This window comes from Protopterus annectens, chromosome 7.part0, assembly GCF_019279795.1.
Source record: "Protopterus annectens isolate FY-2018-M chromosome 7.part0, PAN1.0, whole genome shotgun sequence".
Classification (NCBI taxonomy): Eukaryota; Metazoa; Chordata; order Ceratodontiformes; family Protopteridae; genus Protopterus; species Protopterus annectens.
Genome location: NC_056739.1, coordinates 1,158,111,925 through 1,158,134,018, shown reverse-complemented (window position 1 = coordinate 1,158,134,018; position 22,094 = coordinate 1,158,111,925). Strand labels below are relative to the sequence as shown.

The 22,094-nt window shown below is 39.9% G+C and overlaps 1 protein-coding gene across 5 annotated transcripts in view; it reads right to left on the bottom strand.

The window, feature by feature from the left end:
* HERC1 (HECT and RLD domain containing E3 ubiquitin protein ligase family member 1) overlaps positions 1-22,094 on the bottom strand; it is a 3,987,333-nt gene that overhangs the window by 1,729,882 nt on the left and 2,235,357 nt on the right. For all 5 annotated transcript variants that reach the window (XM_044077739.1, XM_044077741.1, XM_044077740.1 and 2 more), the window contains exon 40: positions 18,580-18,740. In XM_044077739.1, the coding sequence (XP_043933674.1) occupies positions 18,580-18,740 (161 nt within the window). The remainder of the gene's footprint in view (positions 1-18,579; positions 18,741-22,094) is intronic.

The following is a 22,094-nucleotide window of genomic DNA, read 5'->3' as shown; positions in this document are numbered from 1 at the left end:
ATTAAAATGAAAGAGGTTTTTAAAAACATTAAATGAATCGATGAAGGAAGATATAACAGAGGAAGTCATACGTCATGCAATAAAATTTTTTATGGAAAGAAAATATATAAACATTGGAAGCCTTGAATACTGACTATAACATATTTATCAAAATACCACCAAAAAAGTATGGGGAAAGTGGTGGATAAGGTAGCAGAACAAGGGATCTATGGCATAAATGAGAGAGGTGAACAAAATGTTAATTATAGTGCAATTAGTAGTAGATATGACACACAGAAAATAAAGAGATAAGACTGATACTATATGATGTAGCAAAAGCCTTTGATAGAGAGAGCCATTAAGCAATGAGGCAAATTTTACAGTCATATGGCACAGGAAAAAAAATTAATGTAATAAAGAAGCGTTATGAAAATTCAGGTTATGATAAAGGATGGATGAGAAAAAGTTTTGATAGAGGAGTAAAAAGTACAGTTGTGTACACTTACCATAAATGTAGATGTTCGAGTGTATTCACTGTTGCAGTCCTAACCAATGGGTTATCCGACTCCTGGTAGCCCTCGATCGGCCAGAATACCAAAGGTAAGTAAATATGACGTCGGCTGCTGTTGGTTGTAAAGGACGTCCGATACAAAAGGAGGCAGCCGACATCACTTCCTCAGTCTTTCTTGCCATAACAGTCAGGAGCCCCCAGAAAACAATGCTTAAGCCAAAATAACTTTGGCAAATAAAAACAGATTCAGCCTGTATCTTAGGAAAGGAAAACAGGAGAGGATCAAAAAAGGGGGAAGGAGGGAGGGAAACCAGGACTGCAACAGTGACTACACTCGAACATCTACATTTATGGTAAGTGTACACAACTGTACTATGTTCATCGTGTTTCACTGTTGCAATCCTAACCAATGGATTGATTACCAAAGCCCAGAGAAAAGGGGGGAGGTACCAACAGAATCAAGGATTGGAGAGAATGCCCTGCAGAACAGCAGTGGCAAACCCTGCCCTGGCTCTTGAAAACAAAGGCAAATTATAATGCTTTGTGAAAGTGTGAACAGAAGACCATGTGGCAGCCTCTAAAATGTCCTTAGTAGGGACACCCCTTAAAAAGGCTGCAGAAGTGGAAGCTGCTCTTGTGGAGTGGGTCCTAACCCCTTGAGGAAGAACCTGCCAAGAAAGGAATAATAAAAAGTTATACAATGTGCAATCCACTTAGAAATGGTTTGCTTAGAGATAGCTTTGCCCTGAGCTCCAGGGGCAAAACTGACCAATAACTGTGCTGATTTCCGAAGGTCTTTAGTCCTGTCCAGGTAAAACCTGAGCTGTCTGTGCACATCAAGAGAATGTAGGATCCTTTCATCTCTATTTCGAGGATTAGGAAAGAAAGTAGGAAGGTGTATGGACTGATTAAGAGTCAAACTAGAAACCACCTTACGCATAAAAGAGGGACTGGTTCTCAGAGAGACATGATCTGCATGGAAAATAAGAAAAGGCTCCACAGCCATCAAAGTTTGCAGCTCCGAAACCCTCCTTGCTGAAGTTATAGACAAAAAGAAGGCAGTCTTCCAAGACAGAAACGTTAAATCTGCAGTGGCAGCTGGCTCAAAAGGAGGAAGAGTGAGTTTCTCTAGAACAAAAGATCCCAGGCTGGAGTAGGTGCCCTTCTGGGAGGTTTTAAGTTGCAAGAACCTCTGAGAACATTTTCATCAGGGGATGAGAGAAAATGGGTTGCTCAAAAGAACAATGAGCAGAAATGGCTCAAGCATGGATCTTGATAAGAGGAAAAAGAAAGACCACCCTGAAGCAAATCGGCCAAGTATTCCAGAATCAGAAGAAGAGTAAGTTGAGAAGAAGATTTCCCTCTAGCCTGCATCCAAAAAGAGAATCTTTCCCATTTGCCAGCGCAGGACTTCCTAGTGCTAGGCCTCCTGAAGTACATTAACCACCTGCTGGGAAAGGGAAGAAGAAATGGACTGATTCGTACAATGAGCCATGCTGCCAAATGGTGAGACTGAAGATGAGGATGAAGAATGTTTCCCCCTTCCTGAACCAAAAGATCTGGTTTCAGAGGGAGACACCAAGGAGGAAATTGGGAGAGACTGCGAAGCAGTGGATACCAATGCTGTCTGGGCCAGTCTGCAGCTATGAGAATAGTCCTTGGTCTTTCGTCCCTGATCTTCAATAATACTCTGGGAAGAAGAGGGAAGGCATAAACTGACAGAAGCGTCCAAGGGAAGGACACAGCATCCACTCTCCAGGCCTTGCTGTGATGCTGTCTGGTGCAAAAAAAAGTGGTAGAAGGTGGTTGCCCGGGGAGGAGAAAAGATCCACCTAAGGAGTGCCCCAACGTTGAATGATGCTGTAAAAGACTGCTCTGTTCAGTTGCCACTCGTGAGGTTCCAGTGTCTGTCTGCTCAACTGGTCTGCCAAAACACTGAGTCTCCCTGGAATAAAACTGAGCTAGGAGATGCAGGCCCAAGGATGCTGCTATGGAACAGAGAATCGTGCTCTGCACAGAGGGTAAGAATGAGTCCCACCCTGTTTGTTGATGGACCACATGACTGGTGTCTGTTCTGACAAGCAGAGTTCCTGGTGACAGAAGATGCTTGAAAGCTAGTAAGGCCTGCTGAACTGCTATCAACTCCTTTAGGTTTATGTGCAGGTGCATCTGCTGGGCATTCCACCGTCCCTGTAAGCATCTGCCATCCAGGTGAGCTCCCCAGGCGTAGGCCGATGCATCCGTGGTAAGAACCTGAATGGCAGGAGGGGGATGAAAAGGCATGCCTTTGTTTTGTAGACAGGCTATCACCCATCAAAGAAACTCTGTCTGCAGACATGGAAGCAGAGGAATTATCATATCCACGTCCTGTGTGTGTTGACACCAAAGGTTCTTGAGGTACCATTGCAATTTCCTCATATGCAGTCTTGCATATGGAATCATGAGAACGCAAGAGGCCATGTATCCCAGAGTTTGCAGGTCTTTCCTTGCAGGGAGCTGGGACAGGCTTGCCAAAACCTTGAAGTAAACTGAAAGAGCTTCCTGCTTCTCCTGGGTGAGATATATCATCTGGTGCCTGTGTTCAGACTTGCTCCCAGGAATGTTATCTCCTTGGATGGCACCATTTTTGATTTTTCCTCATTGAGAGTGTAACCCAGGGAAGAGAGAAGTGTCTTCACAAATTCTAGATCCTTTAACAGCTGTTCTTGAGAATTTGCTTGAATTAGTCGTCCAAGTATGGATAAATCTGAAATTTTTTTGGCCTGCAAAAAGCAATGACTGGAGCTAGGCACTTTGTGAAAACTCTGGGAGCAGTAGATAAGCCTAAGGGCATTGCAGAGAATTGATAATGTTGCTTGCCCACTCTGAAACAAAGGTATTGCCTGCAACTTTCCCTGATAGGAATGTGCAGATAAGCTTCTTTGAGATCCAAAGTTACCACCCAGGAGTCCTTGACAAACATTGGTAGCAACTGATGCAGAGTGAGCATTTTGAACTTTGGAATTACCAAGAAAGAGTTCAGAATGGATAGGTCAAGGATAGGACGACAGGTGCCTTCTTTTTTTGGAACTAAGAAAAGTCTGGAATAGAAGCCCTGGCCTACCTGCTGAGCAGGAACTGATTCTATTGCTCCCAGATGTAACAGAGAAAAAATTTGCTTTATTACTTCTGCCCTTTGGCTTGGAGGAACGTCCAGGTACTGGAAAGGTGTGGAAAGAAAACCTGTGTCCTAGGGATAGAGTTCTGAGTACCCATTTGTCGTCTGTGATGGTGGCCCAGACATTTGCAAAACAGGCCAACCTTCCACCTAAAGGATTCTACGGACATGCAGGAACAGGCAGAAGTTGGACATAGTCATTGAGAATGTTTGGATTGAGATGCAGGCTTAGAACTTCCCGCCTTGGAAGTGGAAGCATGCCAACACTTAGACCTTTGAGGGGTAGCCACATGCCCCCTAGAAGATTTGTAACATCTAGTCCGAGAATGGTTTTGTCTGCTGGTATCAGGAAACATCCAACTCTTAGAAGGGTAATTCTTGCTGAAGCAAGGAGGTTGAACTTACAGAAAATCCTTAATTGTTTGCATAGACTTGGCCTTATCCTTCATCTTTTTGAGCATTTCCTCTGCTTTGCTGCCAAAAAGCCTGTCCTTATTTAAAGGTACGTCTAAAAGCTTAGACTTAACAGGCTCTGGAAGGGGCTGCTCCCTGAGCCAAGCATACCTTCTGATAACAGATCTAGTAGCTGTAGCCCTGCAGGAGGCTTCTAGAATGTCAAAACCACAATGCAATGAATGTTTATTAACAAGACTGACAGAATTCACAAATTCTGCATATCCTTACTCTCTGCCAAAAGAGGCACATTTGCAATCTTTGACTTTTAATAGCCTCCAAGGTGTGCTGCTGATACTTAAGCATATGAAAAAGGCAATTAGTAGACCTAATAGCAAGAGTGGCAGAGGTATAAACTTTTTTACCCCACCTATCTAGGTTCCTAGACTCCCTGTCAGAAGGAACAGGATTTTTGGTAACAGTGGCCTTAACTCCTTTAGGTCCTTGAGTGGATTCCTAAAAAGAAACAAATGAGAATCAGGGACTCTTATAGTACCTGTCAGGTTTCCTGGGAGCAGGAGGAACCGAATTTGGAGTTTCTGGAATTTTTCCAGAAAAACATCAACCACCACCTCCAGCACTGGAGGAATAGCCAGAGGCTTATGCTGCGGCAAACCCAAAAACTCCCTAATCTTCTTAGATTGGGGATAATCCTGACTTTCCCATTTAAAATGCTCCCTGAGAGTATTCAAAGTATCACCAAAAGAGAAATCCTCTGGAGGAGAAGCAGAAGGAATGGATTCCTCTGCATCTGAATCCTCAAAATGAGAAAAAACCTGAGAAACATCCTCTTCATCAGCAAAAATGTTAGAAGTATCAGAACCTGAATAAGATAAAGCCTCAGGAGAGACATCCCTACCTCTTTTTGAAGGAGGAGGCTGTGAACCCCTAATAAGAGTCAAAAGATCATTAGCCATTTTAACCATTTGAGACTGAGGGGAATGAGAGGAAACTGAAGCCTGTTTCTTCACAGGCTTACGACTGGAAGATTTACCTGCAAGTCTAAAGGACCTGGGGGGGGGTGTCTGACAACCGCTGAAGTCATGGCAGAGGTCGTCGGTATGAGTCTGCTGTCCGAAGAACGGAGGCCTCAGACACCGGAGCCAGCTTAGCGGCTCCGGATCCAGCTAAAGAAGCAACAGGTGGAAGGTCAGAAGACAAAATGGAAGCCAGAGGCCTGGGGGACTCCAAAATGGTCTCAACCGAGGCCTGCAGTTGAAAATTCTTGGACTGCAGGGCCTGCAAAGGCACCTCACTGGCTACTGCAGGACTGACGACCAACTTATCATCTGAAGACTTGACCCTCTGAAGCCTGTTGCGGTCCTTATCCTTACGTTTCTTAGGGATATCTGAAGCCTGAAGACCAGCTGACATCATACCGAGAAATTTAGGCCACACTCCAAAATGCTTAGCTAAAAGCTTAGGCCGACGACGAATAGTACGCGGATTAAAGGAAGCACAGAGATCACAATTAGGAATGTCGTGGTCAAGACCTAAACAAATAATACAACAGGAATGAAAATCTGTGGGGAATCTGCTTTCCACAGGTAAGACAATTATTAACTTTTTCTGACATTCATTAAGGCAAGAAAAGAGGATCCCCAATGGGGTACTTAGCTGTAGTTGACTTCAACTTTGTAGTTGGAAACCAAAAAGGTAAACTGCTGACCGGCACTCGTGCAAAAAAGCTTCTGCTTCAGGCTCCGTGGCAAGGAAGACTGAGGAAGTGACGTTGGCTGCCTCCTTTTGTACTGGACGTCCTGACATCCTTTACAACCGATGACAATCGAAGTCATATTTACTTACCTTTGGTATTCTGGCCGATTGAGGATTACTGGGAGCCGGATAACCTATTGGTTAGTACTGCAACAGTGAAACATGATGAACATCAGGGATTAGTATGTGTTCATTTATATTAGTAGTAAATGCAGTATTACACACACACATGTAAGAAATAACAGATGCAAGATGGGAGATGGAATGAAGAGTTACATTATCAATATGTATAACATATGCAGATGATTTCATTCTAATAAGAAAACAGAAGAGATAGAATGAAAATCTGTTAAAAGCATGTCTGCAATTACATAAAATGAAATGTATGGGGACAGGTAAGATAAAACAAAAATGAGATTTCACAAGAAAGAAATAATGATTCTGGGACTGAAATCTGGTTAAGTATAAAGGTGCAATAAGTCACTGGAAAGAGATACTGAAACAAAAACATTGTTGGCTTGGTGGAAAAGGTGGAAAGTTATTTATCATTTGAGGAAAAGACACATGTTGAATACTTACATATTAAGGAAAAAACATATCTAGGCAGAATATACATGTTTTTCTCTCAAATGGAAAAAGAGCTATTAGAGATGTTTTTAGGTTCATTTGGGGCTCAAAATGAACCCGGTAGAAGAGTAGAAGAAAAGTTTAGAAAAGTCTGGAAAAAAAATGGAAAGGCAACATACAAAAGAACAAACTGGAAGACATCTGCATGATTCCCAATTATGCTACGAAGTGCAGAAAGTTTACAATATTTTCTTGGAAGTGTTTACACAGACAATTTATACCCAAAGCAGACTTTGGAGATGTTTTTTTTCAGGCAGACAGCAAATGCCCAAGGTGTGATGAGACAGAGAAAGGTAATTAGGAATATGTCATTTCAGAATGTAATATGTTGGTAGATTTTAAAAATGTCCTACAGAGTACTCAAATAATTGTAAACTAAGAAAATTGTTTCGAGGTGGGATATAGGATATGAATTGCCCAGACATGGTAAGGCTTTGTGAAGCTAAAAGCTATGATCTGCCAAAAAAGCAAATGCTAGAAAATGGAAAACAAACTCTAAACCAACTGTAACTAAAGTACTGGATATTTAAAGGAGATAAAAGAATTGGAGATGGGATCTTTAGAAAAGGGAAGGAACAAACTACACAGAAACTGATGGAATTTGAGGAAACAATACATGAAGAATAATGTTCAGGTGGAGGAGTGAAGTTTAAAGTAAGGCAGGAATTGAGCAATGTATGTAATAATTAGAGTGAATGATAACTGTTAAAAAGAAAACGATATGTATACATGAAGATGAAAAATGTTTGCTACAGTTTGTTTTTCATTACTGCACATGTACCTATGTCACTGCTTAGAATGTAAGAATGTAATAAAAGTGATAAAAAAAATCACTCCTAGTCATCCTAGACATAAGATATCAAACAGAGGTACCATCTGCCTAATCTAGTAATAATTTAGACGGACGTGAAAGATCCTGTGGTATTTCTCAAACATCCATACAGTAACATGCAGTTTTAAAGACATACACAAAAGGTCTACCTAAGGGACAACATTAAAAATCTAACCTGAAACCTATAACAAAACAAACAGAATTAAGCAATTCAAGTATTACATACTTTCTTCTTATGGGCAAATTCCAAAGCATCATTGCAATTAGTTTAGCCAATCTCTGCTATCGTAGTGAAATAAAGCCTTTACTACATTAGTTTAATTAGCAGCTTGGGTGTCTGCTGGAGATGGCATGATAAGGACTGAGTGCCTATCAAAGCAGAGGGGATGGCAAGGGTCATACAATAGCACAATTCTTTACAAGAGGGTGCCAAGCAACAGGAGGGGCAGTCTTGGGGTATACATTTACCCACTAAGAAGTCTGCACACCTGCCATCATAACAGGTGAACAGGAGCATGCACTTGCCCAGAAGGCAGAGGGGCCACTTTGGACAAGCTGGTCAAACATCTCCTGTCCAATGGAGGGGTAAGATCTTATAATATATACCTTCACTGCTGAATATTAGAAAGGGTACAAAGCACCCCCATGGCTGCCTGAATAGCAGTCCTTCTCAGGTGGCTTTCAACCATGTGCTAGGGATACTAACTATGTGGAGATGATATAGACAAATTCTGTCAAGGAAAGACATCACGATCTGTAAAGCACAGTGACGAAAAAAATTTAGAAAAAAAAATAAGTGTAAAGCTATCAGTGTGTCACATAACTCTTTTTCTTTTCTGGGCTGCTGTATCATTTTTGTTGACTTGCATGACAATGGACAACATAATGAGAGGAGAATGAATTAAAATCAAACCTTTTTAACATTTGAGAATTGAAAGATGCCAGAGATGACTACTAGGACCTGGTTAATTGGATACAAATTGGGACACTGTCAGCTGGCAAGTGTAGGGGCATTAGCCAGCTTATTCCAAGAAGAACCAGACTGGAGTCCAGTAACCCTTGGGAAATAGTTCTAGCAAATCCAGTTGAGTATGGGTTTGGAATCTAGTCCTTTGAAAAAGGCCCCCGAGGAAGCTACAGCTCTTGTAGAATGATCTTTGACTCTATGTTAGAGGGATTCACTAAGAAATGAATAGCTAAAGGAGATGGCAAGGGATATCCATACGGCTACTGGAAGACCTTACTTTTTATTCCTTCAAAGGAGATGATTAACTGATCCTATTTTCTAACTTCTTCTGTTTTGTTTTGTTCAAGTAAAATCTTGGTTTTGTGTGCACATCAAGCAAGTGGAGAACTCTTTCACCTTTATTTTGATGATTAGGAAAAAATGCAGGAAGCTACATAGATTTCTGTGACCACTTTTTGCATAAAGGATGGGTTAGTTTTAAGGGAAACAGTGTTCTGGAAGAAAGCCAGAAAAGGATGGAGACATGTCAGGACTTGTAACTCAAATCCTTTTAGTACAGGTTAGAGCAACAGGAAGAACTGTTTTCCTTGTACAATATTTTAAAGGTGCTGAAGAAGCTGGTCTAAAGGATGATAAAGTTACATTTTCAAGGACATAATTCAAGTCCTAGGGAAGAGAGAACGATTTTCTGGGTGGCTAACTTTTATGAATTTTGTGACCTCAGAACAAGAAAGAGGTGGATCTATGGAAGACAGGCTGAAATGGCTGACAAATGTTATCTTGATGGAAGTGTATGCCAAACCCAAACTGAGCATCCCACGTAAATACAGGACAATACAAGCTATCTCTACCTAAAAATGATCAGATCCTTACTTTTGTTATCATTTTCTTTTCCATTTATTTCTAGCTGCAGGTTTTCTAGCCTCCTTTATTAAATGCAGCACTTCCTCAAAATGAAAGTGCCTAAAAGGCATCAAAAGTATATCACAAAAAAGAAAAAAGAAGTTTATTATCTAAACTGTGAGTCTGTGTGTGTTCAGGTTTTGATGAATAAGAAACCCCTTCTGTTGTGTGAGCAAGTCTACCCTGCTGAGTAATGTGTGTTGAGGGCCAGTCAATACAGAAGGGAGAACCAATGTTGTCTGGGCCAAAAGGGGGTCAAACAAAAATAATTTTGGAACTGTCCTCCTGAATTTTTCAAGACTTTTTGAATAATAGGAAAGGAGGGAGGCATAAAGGAATTTCTGTTTTCAAGCGAAGGAAAAAGTTTCCATTGCCTAGGCTTCCCTGTAACAGGTCCTGGAACAAAATATACTGAGCTGATCTGTGGAGTACTCCACTAATGGACAATCTCTAGGAAGACTTCCCTATTCAATATCCTTTCAAGGGGATCTGCCCTTAATCTGCTCAAGCAATCTGTCAAGCTTCTCTATTCTGATGAAATGCACCCTGCATGAAAAAAAAGGTTGTGATGAACAGCAATGTCCCAAGCCATCACTGCTAGCCTCCCTGTTTATATACCACAAGGCAGTTGTACTGTCTATTAGAACAAGAAGTCTTCCTGGGGACCATAGGTGACAGAAAAACTGAAGAGCCAGAATCAATGCTTTCATGTCTTTTATGTTTATGTGTACTTCCCTGTCCATTTCTGACCAAACTCCTTGTACCACATCCTTATGAACAAGCTCACCAGGCTATGTCTGATGTATCTGTGGCGAGACTTTGGGCAGGAGGAGGAATCTGAAAGTGAACTCCTGGCTTCAAGTTTATCTGAGTGATCTAGCAGTGCAGCTTTTTTCACAAATGGCAAGGAACAAATGAGGAAGGACAGCGGATGACAATACTGTGGTCAAATAGACATTTTGTATTTACTGGATTTTTTCTGATGTGCAGTCTGACAAAAGGAATAATATAAATGGCGGAAGCCAAATACCCCTGACTCTCAGACTCTCTATACCAGATGTCAGAGACAGATTTTTTCAGGTACAGAAAGTAGTCTGTTGAGAACAGTATCTTCTCTGAAAGAAGAAAAAACATCAGACAAGATTCAAAATGACAACTTAGGAACACCAGGGAATAAGTAGAGAGAGAAGGATAGCCTAGTTGCAATTCAAAGTTATCCATGTAAATGCTATGCTACTTTTTTTCTTTCCCATACATATATTCCATCTCCTCCATGTGAGTTTGACTGCCCCTGACAAGCCAGATCAATGGTACATGCACTGATACATAGAGTACCTCTCAAGTCTTACTCCCAAAATAACCAAATTCTAATTCGGCACACCTCTGAATATGGGAAAAATATTCATACACAGTCATATATTTAAGCTTATTTCATGCAATGTACATACACATTGCCCAGATAATCCAGACCAATTATCATTTTCCTTCATACAGACTGCAACTTTGCCTCCTAAAATAGCCATTTTCTGATTATACACATTTCTGTGACCAAATGAAACAAGAATGTTTCAGTATGTTTCTTTCAGATGCATGCATTTATATATACAGTCCCAGACAAGCCATATTGATGCTTGTTTAAAAACGATCAAGTCCCTAAATGGTCAACCAGTTTCATAGAACATATTGCCTACCCTCCAAAATCCAAAAATAAACACTTCCTGACTGTATACACATCTGATGCTTAACTGCAATCATTATCTGGTCTACTGGATCCTCAGCCTTCCACAAGATCATCACTGACATAAAAAAAAAAAAAAGAAAGAAAATCAAACCGTTAAATCGTATCCTGTCAGCAGTTTTTATTTTGAATTCACCTACTAAAAGAAATGGTTCTTTAGCAGCACGGGCACCCAGTGGAGGGTCTCTCTTCAATATGATAACAGACTGCAAGGTAATAGATGACATTGGTAGTATTTAAGAAATGTATTTATGTATGTTTATGTTTGTTTACAGCGGTAGTGCACTGATCTCAATGAACCATTTGCAGGCACAGCCCAGTTGAACAGGATCGCACAAGAAATGAACAAAAACAAATTTACAGATAAAAGGATATAACAAAAAACAAATATGTACACATATTTACAGATGTAAGAACATGCTACAACATTTAGTTCAAGAAGCAGTTTACAATGTCAAAACATGGATGGAAAAATAGAATTATGCTTGGCAGAGCTTTGCGGATAAGATGTCACCATAATGACTAAGATGGTTTATGCTACACAGATTGCAGCATATCATTATAAAGAGATGTATGAATATATTACAACAAGCAAGTCAGAATAAATGATAAAACAAAAATGTGGTACATAAACCAATACAGTGGAACTAAAAGAAAAACCTTATTGTCAGGTAAGCACTTTCGCAGAACATCAGACCATAAACCCACACAGCAATCACAATTGTATATACAAAAAGCTAAAAATTCAAATACACCAATAAAATACAAGCATTAACTGAACAATTAAAATCAGTAAACTAAATCACAAGCTTTCAAAGCAAGCTTCAAGGGAACAGACACATTCAACCCTGGCTATCTATGCGCCTGTAGTGCTATGATCATACCTCCCAACCATACCAAATTACTCGTTTTTACTGAGTTTTGGGGTTCAAATGAAGGGGTACCACAATTCCCAAGTGGCACTCCTTCATTTCTGATTTTTTTTTTCTTTTAATTCTTTCAATTTTCGTGCCGTTGGAGCTGACGTCATCACGTGCTCGATGACGTCAGCTCCATCGGGGCTACCAGCCAGTCGGAACTGAGTCAAGGAGCTCACATCGTGCACACAATTTCCGGCTGGCCTGGCTGCAAATGCGAGCGGGAACGGATCCCTTGTAACGGATTATCTGTAGCAGCACTAGATTATATATGTTCCAAATGGCACTCGTTTTGTTCGGGGGAGCAAGGAATCACGACTCAATACAAGTAAGGAAACGAACGGTGTGCGTGTGTTTTTGAGGTGGTTTGGATGAACCTTTTCTGCCATAATATATGTAATATAAAACATAATTACGTACTCATAATGACAGTATCAGAGTGCATAGTAACCGGATCATGTTAAAAGCTATATAAAGTGATACTAAGCAAAGACAGGCTGACAATGAGAACTGTACTCAGTGGACAAAGTTTGAAAGTGATAAACAGGGAATAGAATATGACATAGTACAGTAATGTGAAACAGTTAACATGTTCAAATTATAGTTTTATTGTTTGCAAGTTGTATCAGTAGATGACTACCACTACTAAATTCCATTATGCTCACAGTAAATCAAACAGTTGTAGAGGAAGGATTTCCACTTGTTTTTTAATCACAGGTGTGTATTCAGGTTGTTGTTGAGAATTCAAAAATCTGGTATTGTTGACATATTTCATGAGAGCTGGATGCAGGTGAAGGACCCAAGAAAATAATGCTGTAAGCTCAGCACTGACATTAATTTTGGATCACCAGATAGGGCTGAGGGTCAGGTACTGTGGATTCAAAAACTGATTTAAAAACAGTGTGTGGATCATGTATGTAACCTTTTTTTGTAGAGCACTTCAGCTGTTGCAACGAAGATAATGTTTGTAGCATGTTACCTCTTATTTCATAAAGACTTTCATATGTGCCTCTGTATACTTATGTTACTTGTAACCTAATTAGACCCTACATGACTGCACTGAGTTTGAGTGACCCACATCACTCATATAATGCCTTTTTATGGGAAAAAAATAAATGCATTCCCAATGCCACTCTGAATTTCTCCAGTAAAGGGTAAATAGAAAGGACAACAAGTCTTCATTTGCTCGACACCCAGTCCTGAACTGTTGCTGCTAGATGTAATTTGGGATTCTTTCATAAATAAACAGGTAGTGAGAAGTGAGAACTGAATTTGTATTCCCCCATTATTGGCTTTGTCCAGGTTTTATGTGCTAAGAGGTTGACAGCTACGGTGAGAAGTGAGAACTGAATTCACTAAATGATAGCCATTACGTTTCAGTCTTCCTATTTTCCAGGAAACTGCTGATTTGGCATAGTGGTATATTGCTCTGACTGTAGTGCATAGTGTCCTGGGCTTAAGACTTGCCAGTGAAATGCATGGTGGTAACGTAACATTATATTCTAGCAACTTTCCAAAATTATACAAGCAATGTTTAAAATGTGTCGCTGGTTTTTGACCTTTTGTCCCCCCCTCCCAAAAAAATTGAAATTGGAAATAAGGGCGAGAAGCTGTGCAAGATGCCTATGCCTTACACTACTGTCATTCTATTTATAATGAGATGGAAATGTTCTGAATTGGGCAGTTTTGTCATTATTTGTTCATGCATTTTGTTTCACTGCCTACAGTACAGCCTACTGGAAAAATGTTCAAACAACAAATTTAAAATGCACTCTGTCTAACAAGTGTGCTGCATTATACAAGGAATATAACTTAATAAAGTCAGGAAGGTGTATCAAAGAAAAGAACACGTCATACCTCTCAACCTGGAAACATCAAAAATCTGGACAAAGGCCCATGAAAACTAGGTACAAATCTGTATGCTGATTAACATAAAATTTGCATACATAATTGTGTACCCCCGCCCACTCCAATGGAATTGTGGGATACCAACTTTCAAACGCAAACTGAAGAACAGACAACCAAAATATGGCCTCAGACCCAGTTAATAAAAGTAAATAAATACATTAAACCATAGAGTTATGGATTGCTTATCACATCAGCAAGTAACTAAAGTCCTTTGCCACTAACAGTTTCTAAAGTTTACATTAAAGTGTGTAGATCGTGCATAATGTTATCCACTCCTTGCAGTACAGACACAGTGCCATCTTACAAGATTCATTTGTTAACACTGGTGGCACTATGTGAGAAAACTGAATATCTTGATGGTTCCAGCAGTTTGTTGTTCTTTCGGTTTTTCCCAGTTAGTGGTCGCCACAGCGGAACTCCGGTCCACTAATGATTGGCAGTAGATATTTACGGTGCCGAGGTGCCAGCTCGATGCCCAACCTTCAACGAAGGCACGCCCATTCTATGCATATCTTTTGAACGCCACTCGACCATGGGAAGGACATGCAGACTCCACACAGAAGGTGCTCCAGACGAGAATCGAACAGGAGAACCTCTTGCTGTGAGGCAAGAACGCTACCGCTGCACCACTGGAGAATTCAGCAAAAAGGCCTTAATTCTTTTTCTTTCTGCAGCACCAGTTGTTAATGTACTTTTCTCCCCTATATATTTCTTAACTGTCCAGATTTTTCAAAAATGTCCAGATTTTTGCCACAAATTTTCGGTCTGTCCCTCATAAAATTTGTGGTTTTTGGTAGAGCTCGAGTATTGAAAGCCACAAGAAAACACTCATTTTTGTTTCAGACTTCATATCCTTCAGAAAAATGCATGGCAACACAAATCCTGTTATTCTAGCAAATTTCTCTCATTATAAGAGTAATATTTAAAATCTATCACAATTTTTAGCCCATTGTCCCTCCATCATTTCTGGCTATGCCCAGATTACTTGCACTAAGAGGTTAAGAAGTATACTCCCCTAACTTGATGAACACTGTATCTACAAGAAAAAGGGAATTATATGTAATCAATACCAAACACAACAGCAAGATGCAAGGTCATTTTTTTAGTATTGTGTAATACATCAGTTTTTTATACTGATATGATAATTACAAGTGAAAGTAATTAAACTACCACATTACTGTAGAATTAAGTAGTAGTAAATAAGAAAAATATTCACCATTATGACCACATTCTTCCCATTTATTGCAGCTATTCTACCTATCCTTATTTAAGTATATTGAAAAAAAAAACACTAACTGAAACTGCTCATATAGTTGCTGGTTGAACAGAATGAAAGTAACAAAAGTAAATAAATGACAGTTTATGGCTGTAGTAAGTGTGGTGTCGCAAAGTGGTATAACTGCTGAAAAGATAGGATGCTTTCTACACAAATCCAACTTTGCCACCACAGTGTAAAGTACTACACAGCCTTGTCAGTCTGTCATCTCTCTCTAACATAAAGATATGCTCTTAAACATATGTGTGCGCGCGTGCACACACACATGCACACACACAAACACAATATCTCACTGGTGGCAGCATATTCCTAACCAAGCCTTGTATTCAAATTAAGCTTAATATCTGCAGTACAAAAGACTGGTCCCATACTTCAATACAGCAATCTTTCAGTACATAATAACATTGTCTGATTGCAGCACATACATAAAGGAAAATGCAACACAAACTGTTAAATCTCACTGGCTAACCATTAAGTAAAAGCATAAGCCTTGCATTCAGCCGTTAAGTAACACCATAAGCCTTCAAGGCCTTAATTACACTGTCTGAACTACTTAGCCCTTCAAATTGAGCCGAGCCCTTACCATCTGTACACAAAAAAAAGTGAGGAAAGTGCAGTACAAATGAAACCGTTAAATATCTCACTGGCCGGCAGCATACATCACACAGAGCGAGAAAAAAAAGACCATTTGTTAGCGTATTCCTAAACAAGCCTTGCATTCAAATTGAGCTTAATAGCTGCAGTACAAAAGACTAGTCCCACACTTCAATGCAATAATCGTTCAGTACATAACATAATATAACTGACTGCAGCCTGTACATAAAAAAGTGCAGTACAAACACAACCGTTAAGTCTTACTGGCTAACCATTAAGTACCAGCATAAGTCTTGGTATTCAAATTAAGCCATGAGCCCTTAATAACATTGTCTGAACTACTTAGCCCTTCAAATTGAACCCTGAACCCTTAACATCCTACACAAAGAAAAGTGAGGAAAGTGCAGTACAAATGTAACCGTTAAGTATCTCATCGTTCGGCAGCATAAATCACAAAGAGCGAGAAAAAAAGACTGCTTGTCAGGGTATTCCTAACTAAGCCTTGCATTCAAATTGAGCTTAATAGTTGCAGTACAAAAGACTGGTCCCACACTTCAATGCAACATTCTTTCAGTCCATAACATAATATAACTGACTGCAGCCCGTACATAAAAGAAAGTACAGTACAAACCCTTAAATCTCACTGGCTAACCATTAAGTAACAGTATAAGTCTTGGCATTCAAATTGAGCTCTGAGCCCTTAATAGCATTGTCTGAACTACTTAACCCTTCAAATTGAACCCCGAACCCTTAATTACATCTGTACACAAAGAAATGTGAGGAAAGGACAGTACAAATGCAGCCATTAAGATCTCATCGGCCGGCTGCATAAATCACATACAGCGAGAAAAAAGGCCAGTCGGCAGCATATTCTTAAGCAGAAGCATAATAAATCACACACAGGTGGTCCTAAGAATTAAGTAACAGTCTTCTTTTATTATTTTTGACTTACATAGCTGGAAGAAAGAAGTGTTGTGCACAAACAAAACCTGAGCAGTTCCAGTCAGACCGGTAAAGTTAAACTAAGTAGTGTAGTAGTACTGTTCCTGACAGGTTGTCTGCCTCATGCTGACATCATCACGCATGCCCTGCATGTGATGACATCAGGAGCAGTATAACAAAAAAAAAAAAAACAAAAAAAAAAAACCTCAGGAAATTCGGAAATTAAAGGGGCCACTCAGGAATTCGTGGCACGGTTGAGAGGTATGACACATGTATATTTCTTGTTTTGTGTGCAAGGGGCCAATGATTTGAAAACGGCCCAAAAGTCATCTTTATCCACCACTGGCCAGATGCATTTTCTTAGGATGTGGTGTGGGTTTCAATGCTGTTTCAATGAATATGAGTTTCAAGGACAGAGAAGTTTTAATGCCAAGTCTATTTTCATTGTGAGACAGTATTGCTTTATTTAACAGATGTCTGTTAGTGTTTGTGCATTGTTGTGCTGCAAAATGTAAAAATAAAATCTAAATAATCATTGTAGAAGTAAAGCAGTAGGCACACATTAGTTGTTGTTGTTGTGTCTTTCGGCTTTTCCCAGTTAGGGGTCGCCACAGCGGAACTCTGGTCCGCTAATGACTGGTAGTTGATTTTTACATGCCGAGTTACCAGCCCTGACGCACAACCTTCAACGACAGTACACCCATTCATGCACGTCTCCACGCAGAAGATGCTCTAGCTGAGAAATGAACCGGACAGCGTCTTACTGTGAGGCGGCAATGCTACTGCAGCACCACCACCACGGATATACTGTGAGACAACAACGCTACTGCAGCACCATCACCGCGGATATGGTAAATGGGGAGAAATAGTCAGGTAATGGGACACTGGAATGGCTGCAGGGGGTCTCTGGACCCATATTTTGGTTTTCTGTTCTTCAGTTTGCGTTTGAAAGTTGGTATCCCACAATTCCATTGGAGTGGGTGGGGTTACATAATTATGTATACAAATTAGTTGTTAATCAGCGTACAGACATGTGCCTATTTTTCATGGGCCTTGTCCAGATTTTTGATGTTTCCAGGTTGAGAGGTATGGCTATGATCCATTTCATCTCTATCAACACCTCTTCTGCAATACCTTAAAAGAAAAAATATGATCTTTATCTCATTAACATGCTTTGCAAGTGCACTGGAAGCACCATTCCTACGTATACAACAAACATGTTCCAGTATACACTCCTTAAGGGAGCGCATAGTTTTCCCAACATAAAAACTGGGAAAGCGCTTACCTGACATTAAAGTTTTTCTATTAGATCTACTGTATTGGTTTGTGTATCACATTTTTGTTTTATTTACTGAGAGTTTTTTTGTTGGTACTATTATCCTTTAGCCACGAGGTTTTGTTTTGTTTGTGAAGTCATAATTGTTGCAGGAAAAGACACCATGGGGAAAAGATATAGAAAAGTTGAGAGAGGTGTTCAGAGGGAAGAGGAGTACAAAGGAGAAGAGTGACAGAGATGCAAAGGTAGAGGGAAATAGGATGAGAGTTATTAAGCAAGGGGATGACAAGATGAGATAAGGAAGGATGAAACAGGTATAAAGGGATGTGAGAGAGAGCTTCAGGGTTCATGTAACATGACCCAAGTGAGAAATCTTACACATTAACAGGCCATGGACAGAGTAGGTGTGACCTTGTGCTTGGTACCTGAGAAAAAGATAAATGACACCATGACAGTGAGGTTTTTTTTTTTTTGCTTGGTAAGGTTAATTACTTATCAAGGCAAGTAGCTTAAAAATGGAAATCCAGATACATTTTGTTAGTGCAATAATTGCACCAACAAAATCTTTAATCCTAAACTGTTGTTAGAATGTCTTAATTATAAGAAATCACAATACTGAAGAATTGAAATAGATGAGCTGCTCTGGCAGTTAGTATTTTGACACTGTCACTGATACCATAACAAAAGACTAATTGGTGGACATAAATAACCCTCACCAAACTATGCAACAAGCAATTAACCCCAGATAGGCAATGATAACTTCACTTAGAAAAAAATATATACCTGTACGGTTTGATGGTCGTGTCGGCTGAGAGTCAGGAGATGTCAAACTTTGCCTCCGTCCAACTTCATCTGAAGGAGATGTGGGCAGAGAAGACACAGGTGGAGTCTGGGCACGACGGGTTGGAAGCACGGTTGTGGTTGGATAACTTGAAAACATCTGTCTGGAATTTTAAATATATGAATTCAGTTAAAATATGCAACTCAGAAGAAATCATCAGGAAGAAAAGGATTAGAAACGCTATTAATAAAAAAAAAAACTCTCTCTAATTTCCTACCTTTTTAACAAATGTATTTTTCATGGCCCACTTGAAGATTCCATTCAAACTTTTAACAATGTCAAAATTAACTTATAAAAAAAAAACAGGTTATGGAAGGAAAATAAGTAATCAATAATACAGTGTGACATCAGTAAGGAAAGTAAAGATGATTAAACTGGCAACAAGGATCATGTCTCTGAATGCATTTAACTAGGAAAATGCACAAGAGGAAATTATTTGCTCATCATACTCATATCATTCCCATAAATAATGCTCAACTGACCCTCTAAAATGTCATAATGTGGTGGCAATGGATAACATGACAAGTGAACATTTCAGCGAGACCAAATACTTCAACTCAATATTCATGACACAGCAGACCTGACAACAAACAATGGTGGATTATTAATGACATTGTTGCTAGGTTTTACAACATGGAAAGCAAGGTGACATACTGCAAGCATAAGCTTTGTCTTTTGGACAAAAATAGAATAAAAAATATTACTGGACTCACTTTCTTTTCAAGTAACAACAGTCTATCACTAAAAGGATGGTGGGGTGGGGGCTGATTTCCAGTTTATCATACTGCACCCAAGGGGCTATATCACCATAAACATATGGAATAGTTTCAAGTAAATTTAAAATACAATATACTACAGCTTAACAAAAAGCACTAGTAGCAATGAACAAGGATGTCTGTCAAACAAATGTACAGAAACATGGTATTCAATATGTGTGAAAAAAAAATAGTTGTGTAAAATCTTATCATAACCATAGATGTCCTTTTCTTCCATGTTGCAGTATTCACAACCTGTCGGTTATTATCTGCTTAGCTTCCAGAATGTCCAGGCAGTATACAAAATCTTTAGTCACTGCAAGGTACGTGGAATGTCTGACATTGGCCATATGATGCTTGGGCCATTAAAGTGACGTCTGCACATACCTTTCCTCAGAAATGAATGCTCCACTTGCACCCCAGTCCCAGGATAGCTGCACCTATGTCATCTAAAAAGGCATACACAGTGGATATAAAAAGTTTACACACCCCTGATAAAATGCCAGATATTTGTGACATAAAAAAATGAGACTTCAATAAATCATTTCAAAACTTTTCCCACCTTTAACGTGACCTATAACCTGTACAACATAATTGAAAAACAAACAAATCTGTTAGGGGAAAAAATATAAAAAATAAAAAACGTACAATACGCTGGTTGCATAAGTGTGCACACCCTTAAACTAATACTTTGTTGTGTGTGCACGTCTTTATACGAATACATTGCTAAAAGACCTTTTGATTTAATTACTGCATTCAGTCTTCTTGGGGAGGAGTCTGTCAGCACGGCACATCTTGACTTGGCAATATTTGCCCACTCTTCCTTGCAAAAGCACTCCAAATCTGTCAGACTGCGAGGGCACCTCTTGTGCACAGCCCTCTTCAAATCACCCCACAGATTTTCTATTGGATTTAGGTCTGGGCTCTGGCTGGGCCATTCCAAAACTTAAATTTTCTTCTGGTGAAGCCATTCTTTTGTTGATTTGGATGCATGTTTGGGGTCACTGCTGTGTTGAAAGGTGAAATTCCTCTTCATCTTCAGCTTTCTAACAGATGCCTAATGGTTTTGGGACAAAAGTAACTGGTATTTGGAAATGTTCATAATTCCCTCCACCATGAATAAAGCCACAGTTCCAGCTGCAGAAAAGCAACCCCAAAGCATGATACTGCTACCACCATGCGGATGGTGTTCTTTTGGTGATGCTAAGTGTTGTTTTTGGGACAAACTGGCCAGAAAGTTCAGCCTTGGTCTCATCAGACCATAACACATTTTTCCACATGCTTTTGGGAGACGATGCATTGTTTTGCAAATTTTAGCCAGGCCTGGATGTTTTTCTGTGTAAGAAAAGGTTTCCGTCTTGCATGCCTACCCCATAGTCCAGACATATGAACAATACGAAGATTGTTGTCACATGTAGCACACAACCAGTACTTGCCAGAAATTCCAGCAGATCCTTCACTGTTGCTGTAGATCTCTTGCCAGACTCTCTAAACAGTTTTCGTCTTGCCTTTTCATCAATTTTGAAGGGATGTCCAGTTCCTTCCAACGTAATTGTTGTCCCATATTTTCTCCACTTTTTGATAACTATCTTCACTGTGTTTCATGGCATATCCAATGCTGTGGAAAAATTTTATGTACTCTTCTCCTGACTGACAACTTTCAACAATGAGATCCCTTTGATGCTTTGTAAGCTCTCTGCGAACCACAGCTTTTTATGTAGCAGGCAAATGAGTAAATGTCAGGAGAATCCTACTAGGACAGACTTTATTTGGGGTTAATCAGAGTCTCTTTAATTGATGGCAGAAGTATACCTATGAAGACCGAATGCTGTAATTAAATCAAAAGGTGCTTCAACAAAGAATTAGTTTAAGGGTGTGCACAGAAAACAAAGTATTAGTTTAAGGGTGAACACACTTATGCAACCAGCGTATTGTACATTTTTTATTTTTTATATTTTTCCCCCCTAGCAGATTTGTTTTTCAACTGAATTGTACAGGTTATAGGTCACATTAAAGGTGGGAAAAGTTTTGAAGAAAATGGCCTTCTATGGGGTCTGAGGTGCAATACTCCCTTAAGGAATAACTTCACTGGAAGTCAGAAGGCAAAAGGAGGGTCAGGAAGCACACAAGCTGAAACAGCAGCTAGGTGGGCCCAGAAGAATATGCCAGCCCTGCTTGCAGCAATTCACACAGGTAAGACGGCACTTAAAGGACCTCTTCTTGAAATAGGTCTAGCTGTCTTTGAAGACACCAGATGGAGAATCTTTACCATTTGGAAAAATAAGATCTCCTAGTGTTGGGTTTCCTGGCCTCCAGCAGGACATAAAGCACGTCCTAAGTATAAAGGTGTCTGAAAAGGATCAAAACTCTCTCACGCACAGGGTAAGGTACAGATATTCTAAGAGGGGATGGATTAAGGCTCCCTTGTCTTGTGTGAGGAGGTCCACTCTGTGAGGTAATTTGTGATGACTGCCCCTGGCTAAATGAAGGAGGGGGAACCAATGCTGCCATGGCCAAAAGGGAGTCACCAACAAGATTTCTGGTTTGTCCTGCTGGACTTTCAGCAGGACTTTTTGTAGAAGTAGGAAGGGGGAATGCATAAAGAAACATCCCCTTCCCTCCTCGCGAGGGGGCTGGGTGCCCTGGTACAAAATAGTGGAAGTTGTCTATTCAGAGGGGAGGCAAACAGATCTATTTGCGGA